The following is an 11,249-nucleotide window of genomic DNA, read 5'->3' on the forward strand; positions in this document are numbered from 1 at the left end:
GAGCCAGGTAAGCAGATTTGATATTAAAGTGCATTCTGTGCTGTGGGTAGTTAAAGATGTGCTGTGCTGAAGCAGGTATTATGGGATAGTTGGGCTTAACAGCGAGTGGATAACAGAGATGGAATAACGGGTTTGTGGTCTATGCAGCTGGTAAAGGGTGGAAGGGTTGGGTTTGGGAGTTGAGATGTAGGCAGAATGGTCTTTAAGCTCTTTAAATGTAACAGGAGATTAGAATGAAGAGGTAGCATACCATATAATGAGATTGCCTAAACAAGTGGCCAGAAGGCAAGAGGGGTTTGAGGAATTTGGAGAGTTGAGTGTTCAAATGGAGGCTCTGGTGCTTTGAAAGAAAATAGTCCCCTTAGGCTCATAGGCAACAGGAGGTGTGGCCGTGTTGGAATAGGTGTGGCCTTCATTGAAGAAGTACGTCTCGGCTCACTTCCTGCAGAACTCTCAATTCCTTCTCCAGCACCATGTCTGCCTGAACTCTGTCACCTTTCTTGCCATGATAAATAAACCATCCCTCTGAAACTTTAAGCCAGATCCATCCAACTACATGTTTTCCTTTATAAGAGTTGCTGTGGGACATGAAGCTTAAGAAGAACAACAACCAAAGTGCAGATGCTTCAGTCCTTCTTAAAAGGGGGGACAAAAATATTCATAGCAGGGGATATGAAGACAAATTTTGGAGCAGAGACGGAAGGAATGGCCATTCAAAGCCTGCCCTACATGGGTATACAGCCCATATACATATACATATATATACATATATACATGTATACATGCATGATATATACATATATACATACATATATAGACACACACACACACACACACACACACACATATATATATATATATATATATATATATATATATATATATATATATATCCACCAAAACTATAAAGCTAAGAAGTGTATGCTGACAGGAACCGGATATAGATCTCTCATGAGAGACAGTGCCAGAGCATGTCAAATACAGAGACGAATGCTAGCAACAAACCATTGAACTGAGAACGGGATCCTCATTGGAGAAATTAGAGAAAGGATTGAAAGAGCTGAAGGGGCTTGCAACCCCATAAGAAAAAGAATGCCAACCAACCAGAGTTCCTAGGGACTAAACCACTACCCAGAGAACACATGGACAGACCCATGGCTCCAGCTGCATATGTAGCAGAGGATGGCCTTGTTGGACACCAATGGGAGGAGAAACCCTTGGTCCTGGCAAAGCTTGACTCCCTAGTATAGAGGAATGTCAGAGTGGGAGGCAGAAAGTAGGGGTGGTTGGAAAGGGGGTACACTCTTATAGAAGAAGGGGATGGAGACAGAATAGGGGACTTATGGGCAGGAAACTGGGAAAGGGAATAACATTTGAAATATAAAAAAAAAATCCAATAAAAAAAGTTGTCATTTCACAGCAATAAAATGCTAAGACTGGAGCTAAGAAAAGGAGAAATAAGGATGCTGAAGTGCCTTGGGAGCTTTTTTGGAGTAGAAGTCAAAATCTGTGCCAACTTTGGAAAGAATATCTCTTCCTAGTAAAAGAATGGGGCAGGAGGTACAAGCAGCAAGCTTCATGAGCTATCTGAGCAGGGAGCTCCAGAGGTGAGCTCTAGCAGGAAGCTCCTAGAGCAGTGCAGCCAGGGACTCCATGGGGGACTTCTAGAGTTGTGTTGCCATAGCAGTGACAGTGGAGATTTTGATGACCAATGAAACATGAGGCAAGAAACAAAGTATAAGGGGAATGCTTGGAGCTGAGGTAAAAATAAAAATAAAAAGGGCAGAAATAAAGGTATTTATGGAAAGGGAAGGCAGAAAGGAGGAGGGGTATCTTCCATGATTCCTTGCCCATTACAATTGTAAAGGTTGTCTTTTATTTTATTTTATTTCCTTTTAATGTAGGGAGTTTAAGGGACATTTTTGAGCTAGGTGTGAGTCTGAGTCTTTAGAAGACATCGCAGAGGCATATTAGTCAAGATGGAGTGAATATTTTTGCTAATGGTGACTGGGAGACAAAGTGAGTAGTCAAGGGCATCATCCCTCATGGTCGAGAGTGGCCAGTATGGAGGTACCTGTGAGGGAAGGATCATCATCCAAGCTCTGTCACCAAGAGGGTGACATAATAGTCTGAAGAGAAATCCAGGGACCTTTGAGAGGATTTTTGGATAGTTAAAGGCAGACACTGAATTCCAGAAGTATAGCCCCCAAACATGAAAGGAAAACATCAAGCCAAACTGAGAGGAATGGGCTTGGGAGCCATCTGAGGGAGTCCACAGGAGCTGCTGAAGGTCAAAGTCAGGTGTGTGCTTCCCATTCCCAGAACACAGATTGGGACGCCAGATGCTCAAGGGTCATTACCCAATGTTCTACAGAAGGTTTTGGATGGCTAGTAAGGGGAAAGTCACCAGTTAGCCTCTGTTGGGTGAAGGGAGCAGGCACTAGATGGTCTGGAAAGTGCAGAACTGATCAGGGTCCTGTCACAATCTGAGTCATGTCACCAAATTTGGGGGTTCCAGAGTTGGCACAAAACACAACCAGACAGCAAATTCTCAACACAAATAATATTTTATTTATCCTGGAGGGAATAAATGGGAGTCTTCCTCTGGATTGGGCAAAGACAGCAGCAGATGTCTCTGTAGGTGTGATTTTTAAGGAGATAAAGGAAAAGTCTAGATTAGGATAAATTGATCAGTCTTTATCTCTGCCTTTCTGTGTGTCTGGCCTTAGCTCCCTCTATGCCCACCTGTCTGTGTGTGTCTACCTCCTCCCGTGTGTGTGTGTGTGTGTGTGAGAGAGAGAGAGAGAGAGAGAGAGAGAGAGAGAGAGAGAGAGAGAGAGAGAGAATCTTAGTGCTAAGGATTATTTCTATAAATGTACTATATCCCAAGCAAATGCTCTTTACAAAAATGTCACCTGAGCCACCTGACACTGATTTCACATTACTAACTGTGGCCCAAGAATAAAAGAAGTATCAAAGAATTCAAGAGCAGAGGTGATATCTTGTGTAAAAGCAATCAGTAAGTAGTCCATCTTAGACATATGCTCAGAATGTGGATAGAGGAGTTTTCTCTGGCTGAGATCAGGAATTAGCAGGTATAGAATCCTTCACCAAGCCTGTTGACTAAGGTTAGATCCCTCAACAAATTTGGACAGAAAGGTCAATCCAAAATGTGCTCTAATATCCACAGATGCCTTGGCACAGGCGTGAACACACACATACACACACACACAGACATACACACACATACCTGCACACAGACAGACAAGCACACACAGAGAGACACATACACATATATACACACACATATACATGTACACAGACAGACATAGACACATACAGGCACACAGACACACAGACATACATGCACACAGACAGACATATACACATAGACACACACATGTACACACACAGACACACACATGCACACACATGCACACACAGACACACACACACGTGCACAGACACATTCTCAAATGGTAGTTATATAATAAGTTATCCTTATATTTAAGAGGAGATGAGAATAAAGAGCTATCATTATGCACCTGACTTATGTACAATGTACAGAGAGTCAGAGAGAAAGAAATAGCAGAAGAAAAGGTAAAACTGAAAAATGTCACCAACTATGTAAATATGTATAATTAATAGTATATAGTAGTCTCCCTATCTCATAACTCCTGCATATTTATAATTATACTTGAATAAAAAATAAGACATATTTAATTTGTAAATTAAATTTAGAACAGTTTATAATAATTTAAATTTAATATGAACTACTTACATTTTTAGAACTGCAGCTAACTCAATTTATTCTTCCGTCATTCTTCCTAGTCCTTTTCACATATATGCATGCATGACATACACATCTACATTTTCCACACAGTAGTGTCTGAAATCTATCTCCCTCCCTTTCTCCTGCTTCTTCTTTTGCCTCTCTCCCCTACTCTACCACCCTTCATTCCCCCATTCTTATACATTCTGTTGACCTTGCTCCCCTAGTCAAGAACCCTAACTGTCTTCTTTGGCCTTACAGGCGCATGCGCTGGTGCAGCGTCGGATGTCCTCTGTGACCATCTGCAGTGCAGCACTCTTACTCTCGCCATTCATCTTGGCCTCATTGATGTATCTGCTCAAAAGCAACACAAACACACAGAACAATAACAGGAAGCAATTAGTAGCTCACTGTCAAATGAATCATTGCTAACATTTTCGTCTCTTTTCTTGTGAATGGAAGTGTGTAAACTCAGTGATGAAGTGTGGATTGAGAAGTATGCCAAGAATATTTCATCAAAAAAGACGTGGTTCGGAAGGCAGGGCATGGCTATGCGATGTGAGCTTAAGAAGCAAATCCCAACACCAGAAGTTTGCTCTTCATGGAAAGAACCAAAAGCCTTCCTAATTTCTAGGGCGGAAAGCATCACATGTTTTGAGTTTGCATGATAGAGTAACTCTGCTGGAAGGAATGATATATGTCAGTGGAGAACTGCTTACTCTAATGTGTAGACTGAAGAGAAAACAATGATCTTGTCAACCAGAACTCCTCAAGTAATAGATAAAATGTACGTTTTAACTAGAGAACAGATAGCAGCAACCAGGCTTTACATCTAGTAAAGCCACACCGGGGGGAGGGATGCATCTGACAATTTTACTAAGAAATGGTGCACTTTTCTGGGGTCACTGGTGTGCAGAGACTGCCATTCCTTTATCACTAAGGAATTAATATATGAACATTAGAAAATACCTTTGGAGGAAAAACCACCACCATTTTTTCTGTTCCTTGGTACTGTAATTTAAAAAGTGAGAAAAAATTAGAATGTGGGAAATATTTATGCTAAGATGTTTAAAATAAACATAAAAATATTATAAGTCAGTTTTTACCAATGAGGTACAGGTGTAATTTGTGTCTTCTACAAAATTGAGCTTTCATTGACCAATTCTTTAACTGGTGTCCTAATATGATAGAAAGTTCACTACTGTGAAGGCCGATTGGGAGTTTAAAGACCGGACTGTAACTATGAAACAAGAGCCTTGTTGATGTCTGGGCAATCAACTGCCCTAAGCTTTAGTTTCCTGTGTATAAATGTGTAATTAAGGCTTACAGTGTCCAAACAGCTTGAGGCTGGGTTTATATGAAGTCATGTCCCTATTCACATTAAATCACATGCAAAGCAATTGACATTTGGAGAAATCACAAGCTATTCTTAAAGAAGACCGATAAAGGAAAAAAAAAAGAATCCTGTGACTTATTTTCTTATGCAGACTACAGAATTTGTAATATGTGACTTTAGTTCTCACGAAAACAGGCTTTCATTTCCGAGAGTCTCATAACGAACAATTCATTTAGCGCTAACTCCTAACAAGCCCTCTGCTTCTTCATGTAGCATTTAGAACTGTAATTAAAAGAGCCAAGTATTCACCATCATTTCTGACACTTAATGAAATTGCATGTAGCTTGAGTGTTTCCATCAAGCGACATCGGTCACATTCGCAGGGTGGTGTGAGCATCAGCATTATTTCATGGAAGAACGCGCTTTTCTTATCCAAACAGCAAATCCTGGCTCATACACCAGGGGGCGTTTTCCTTTCCTTCTATTCTTCTTCTTCTTTCTTCTTCTTTCTTCTTTCTTCTTTCTTCTTTCTTCTTTCTTCCTTCTTCTTCTTCTTCTTCTTCTTCTTCTTCTTCTTCTTCTTCTTCTTCTTCTTCTTCTTCTTCTTCTTCTTCTTCTTCTTCTTCTTCTCCTCCTCCTCCTCCTCCTCCTCCTCCTCCTCCTCCTCCTTCTTCTTCTCCTTCTTCTCCTACTTCTCCTTCTTCTCCTTCTTCTTTCTTCTTCTTTCTTCTTCTTCTTCTTCTTCTTCTTCTTCTTCTTCTTCTTCTTCTTCTTCTTCTTCTTCTTCTTCTTCTTCTTCTTCTTCTTCTTCTCCTCCTCCTCCTCCTCCTCCTCCTCCTCCTCCTCCTCCTCCTCCTCCTCCTCTTCTTCTTCTTCTTCTTTTTTTCCCATCTTTATTAACTTGAGTATTTCTTATTTACATTTTGATTGTTATTCCCCTTCCCGGTTTCCGGGCCAACATCCCTCTAACCCTTCTCCCTCCCCTTCTATATGGGCTTCCCATCCTCGTCCTCCCCTCATTACCGCCCTCCCCCCAACAATCACGTTCACTGGGAGTTCAGTCTTGGCAGGAACAAGGGCTTCCCCTTCCACTGGTGCTCTTACTAGGATATTCATTGCTACCTATGAGGTCAGATTCCAGGGTCAGTCCATGTATAGTCTTTAGGTAGTGGTTTAGTCCCTGGAAACTCTGGTTGGTTGGCATTGTTGTTCATATGGGGTCTCGAGTCCCTTCAAGCTCTTCCAGTCCTTTGTTTCAATATTTGTGATATTTCCATCTTTTAGAAAATTATGATTCATGCTTTTAACAATATTGATGCACAGATTTTTTTTTAATCTGGGTGCTACACCCAGGACTGAGGCTACAGTCACATGGAAATTCATTGTAACTTCCCATGGAATCATGGGCAGCTTCTTCCTCCAAGGAGTGGCAATTTACTGAGTCTACCATTAACTGCTCCCACACTTCCTACCGGTATTGTGTTTGTAACCAGCTACATTAGAAACGCTGGAAATTCCTATGGCCCTAACCTGCATATAGACCTGCATAGCACATTTAGTAACATGGAATTATAAAACAGACATAGCTGAAGCCTCAGAGGCATTTGGTGGTTTGCATGCCTAAAAATTCCTAGGACACATTTAACTGAATGCTAATTATATTCTAAATTGTGTAGGAATAATTTCAAATTTTACCTCCTTCATTAAAAAAGCTTCATAGAAATGCTCTCAAGAAAGATTTCATATATCCTTAATTAAAAATACTTCCTCTCCTATGCAGCCTGGGACAAGTGGCAATAATGGATTATCTACAATGAGTTAGCCAATGGGTTTTTAGAAAGTAGATATTAGGAGAATGACAAGCATAAACTTCTTTCTGAAATGCTGTGGAAATGGATACCCTATGTCATTTACAGAGTCACAAACTACGCAAAGTTCAGTAAACACAGAGGTATCTTTGCTAGCTGGTTTGGCTCTGTGGTGATGCTGGAGGTTTGGGTGGAGGAAGGAGGGGAGGAGGATACCACGTGCACACGAAGAACTCTTTATGTAAATAACAAATATAAAAGCTGATGTGTGCTTGAAACACAGAGTTGGGTAGAGTTAGCGAGTCAGTTTGCATCCAAAAGACCCACTCAGGAGGTTCAGGGTGCCCAGCCAGAATCCCTTTCCTCAGTCCACCTAAGGATGCATGCAGAAAAACTCAACAAAGCCCAGCAAAGCCCAGCTCTGATCCCGTCTGATGACAGCAGCGCTGATCCTGTCTGATGACATGAAACTTGATAAACTGCTACACAAGCATTCAAGAGTCTGAGCACTTGGGAATGTAATTATTTTCTTAATTCAATACTATTCTTTAGAAAAATCCATTTGGGAATAAACATAAATTTGTAAAACTAACTTGGACTTCCCAACATCACTGGAAAAGAAAGATTAAACTCATGTAGCTTTAGAGCTCCCATAATAGCAGACCACTGTGAGATGAGGACCATGGAGTAAATCCATACAGCCCACAACCTTTACAGCACCTTAGCAGCCCCCACCTTTCACACCTTGTACAACTGTTTTCAAACCCTGCTGATAAAAATATAAGGAATCTCTCCCAGCCTGCCCACTGTTGATCCATTTATACACATTAATATGCAAAAACCAGCGTCGTGGGAGGTAGAGGGGAAACAAGTGTCAACACAGGCCAGGAAAACTCAACAGTTTATACACAATCGCCTAAAAACAGATTCTTTAAAAAAAAAAAACAAAAAACTATAGGTTCCTTGTTTGCTAAAGAGTGTGAAGCTGACCCTGGATTTCCACAGCCTGCAGCTTGTTAATGGAGGTCCAAGCTTTAGGTCTTACCAGAAGGTGGCCACAAAATTTTCCATGGGCCAGCAAAGGAAGATGGACTTGGAGGCAGTCCTGTTGTCTCCTCCCACAAGGTCTGCATAGTCACAAATCCAGAGGTAACTCAGTGGGATGATATATTTTATCTTAAACTTCTTCTTGTGTCTAGGAAGGGAATCAAACAGCTCTATTAGCTTGCTTTGCAATGTAGGTGGAACTGCTCACGGCAATACCACTCTTCCTCTTCAGAGCAGAGGGCCACCCATCCGTCTCTATCATCCAGGCACAGCTCATCTGAAGGTAGATGGCTCCCAACAAAGCTTGCAGCTAGGAAAGTTTATATCAGATTCAAACTAAATATACTTTTCCATCACCACAAAAAGCCAGAGATTGTCTAGTATTTTACAACATAAAAGTGTTTAAGATTACAGTACTGTGTATTTTTAAAAGGTGAAGATTTTAGACTCCACATGTGTGAGGCTAGACATTCCACGTCAGCAATTCTCCTCATTATTTCCCGAAGGTCTATGATGTCCTCCTTTCTTATAAGCCAAACCACGAAAGTTATATAAAAGCAAGAGACAGCTGTCCCATCCCATAACAATTCTGAGCAGCAGCCACATGCTAGGAAATATTTCATATATTCTAAGGTCATTGAATGCTGCATTCCTCAAATAACTGCACAAACTCATCTTCTCCAGACCTACTTTGCAGTTGAGGCAACTCTGAAAGCAGTCAATAAACTAGAGCAATGGTCTAGACCGTGACCTAGGCTGCCCAACTGCCAGCCGCAGCTCGATATGGCCAGGGCCCTGCGGTTCTCACCCACTTCTCACAGCGTCTGCTGACATGAATTCGGTGGAGTAAGTCTCCAATCTTTCTCTACTTCCTTTTCTTTCCTTGCCAGAGCTGTTACCTTTTATACTGGATTTAGTCTTTGTTTTTATTACAAGTGGAGTGACTTGCAGCCTTTACGTCTATGTAGCATACATTTTTATTCAAATACAAGAGGGTACCTGTCAGTCATATTTAGCGATATTTAATTTGGAGAAAAAATGTTTTTATATAGGTAATGAGTTCCTGAAACTTGGAATTTCCCTCAATCAGCCAGAAATGTGATGGGATTATTGGCATTTGCCAACATGCCTGGCGCTTTCTTTATTCTTGATCGTATTCTCCACAGGAGTGGACAGCAAAATAGACCTTTCACTAATTCTTATTGAAGAAGCAGGGACAAATTGCTTGCCAGAAAAAAAAAACCAAAAAACAAAAAAAAAAACCCTTTATATTATTGTACAGTTATGGACTGGTGAAATGGTCACCTTTCCCAAGGAGAAAAGGATTATATAAATACATACACATTATTAGACACAACCAAAAGATCATTCAACAAGAAGAGATGGCGCTTCTTTTTCCTCCAGCCTCTTCTGAATTCCACGGGCCCTTCGAGCAGCAAGCTTCCACGTACGCCATGAAATAGTGTCGCTTTCTCACCGTGGGTTTCCATGTGAGGAGAAAGCTTTTTCCTGGTACAGGCCAAACACTAACAGAACAGATAATCAGTAGATAGTTTATGGAATACATTTTACATGATAAATGTAAAGGTTGACATGAAATTAAAACAGTCTCAATTGTTAAAGCCAATCTCCACTACTGTGTGTGCGTGTGTGCGTGTGTGCGTGTGTGTGTGTGTGTGTGTGTGTGTGTGTATTGAATGGAGGTGAATAGAAATAAAATAAAATTAGATCAATGTATCAAAATACCATAATGAAACTCATTACTGAGAAGATCTTTCTGTCTATACAGTGTGTCTTTAAATCTCCAAACCCTGGTGATGGTGATATAGTAGATTTTGAAGTCTGAAAACTCATGGGTTTACTGATCTATTAATATTTAAATTAAAATATTAGGAAGATCTACTAAATTTCACATGAAGCCTGCCTTTGAATTATTACTGATTTAAATGGTCTGACACATTGAATGGGGTTAAATAACAAAATAAGCTTTATATATCAAAAAATACTACAGTAAAATCCATTACTTTGTCTATTGTCTTAAGTAAGTTTAAAGGAAATAAAATCAAGATCGTGGAGTTTTTTTTTCTAATTTATATCTATAAACTCAATATTTACATGAACAAAGGTTTACTCTGCCCAATCACAAGCCATAGCTTTCAAAGGAGACAGATAGAGGCAGTAGTTTTTATAAGTTAAGTTACGAATAACCAGTGAAAGTAAAGGTAAAGGGGGACATCTGTACACATGTAAGACATTGGTAGGGTGATTGTGAAATAGTTCTAATTTGGTTTCAGGTTATTTGACAACACAGATAAGTAACCATTACAGGAAATTCAATTCTATCCAGATTTTGAAAACAGATGTTATGAAAAATCAAGTAACATTTGAAACATCAAACTATTTCTGGAAACAGAAGACATCTTAATATATTTCTTGAAATTTGATCTTTTGTCAACCAGAGTCTATTGTCACAATAAGGAAAACTACTAGATAGGAAAGAACATAAAACTGCTCTCATAACTCAGATGTTCCCCTAGATATTTATCTGACTTGTAGCCCTGAGCATGTCTCCCTAACAGAATAAATGTTGCCTTCTTGAGTTGAACAGCACTGAACATTATAAACAGGAGTTACATTTCATGAGGCCAGTGGTGATGTTAAGAGTTAGTTCACGTGCTCTGAAGGAAACAAATAAAAACTCTTCCTTAAACCACCAGGTTCTCCTCAGGTTGAAAATGGGTGTTGAAAGGAGAATACCTTCACAGGGATCCTGGACCGGGTAGTCTTTCAAAGGACTTGAAACTCTACTTCTTCCTTGGCACTAAACATCAAAGACAACTACAGCAGTTGGCAGACCAACTGCTGAAGTGTGAGAGTTCTGCAGTAGTCATGGTGACAGACCAAAGTGATGTCATGGTTCTAAGCTTCATGTTGTAACTGAAAAGGCGTCACATTTCTTTCATTTCCATTGAATTTTGGCTTAATAAAAATTATGTTTGAGAAATTTTGAGATTCACAGTAGTCAAAGGAGTAGCACAGATTCTCTCAATGTTTATAGTGATTCAAATCAATAGTAAACCTTATCTCCAAACTCTAGTGCAGTCTCGTAATCCGGTACAGATTATAGTGTGGTAATCCCTGTTGTGATGGCTAGAATGGTAAGTGATGTTTGATTAAATGATTTGACACCTGGTAAGAGCAGTTTTGATAATGTCAGGTCACAGTGAACTGTCACCTTTCAAATGGGAGCTTCTGAGAGAGCACCCAATGAGATGGGAAGTCAAGC

General features: G+C 40.1%; 1 protein-coding gene across 2 annotated transcripts; it reads right to left on the reverse strand.

The window, feature by feature from the left end:
* Positions 1–2,548: 2,548 nt before the first annotated feature.
* On the reverse strand, positions 2,549–10,875 carry Arhgap20l1 (Rho GTPase activating protein 20 like 1). Of its 2 annotated transcripts, NM_001402543.1 has the most exons (6): positions 10,721–10,834; positions 9,305–9,489; positions 7,962–8,111; positions 4,742–4,783; positions 4,032–4,126; positions 2,549–2,635 (listed from the first exon to the last, which is right to left on the reverse strand). In NM_001402543.1, coding segments are annotated over exons 2-6 (438 nt in total). In that variant the 5' UTR covers positions 9,454–9,489; positions 10,721–10,834; the 3' UTR covers positions 2,549–2,633. The 2 variants fall into 2 exon arrangements, with proteins under 2 accessions (NP_001389472.1, XP_063137737.1); XM_063281667.1 differs by having other exon boundaries at positions 2,549–4,126; positions 10,721–10,875.
* Between the last annotated feature and the right edge of the window lie 374 nt (positions 10,876–11,249).

This window comes from Rattus norvegicus, chromosome 2 (assembly GCF_036323735.1).
Source record: "Rattus norvegicus strain BN/NHsdMcwi chromosome 2, GRCr8, whole genome shotgun sequence".
NCBI lineage: Eukaryota > Metazoa > Chordata > Mammalia > Rodentia > Muridae > Rattus > Rattus norvegicus.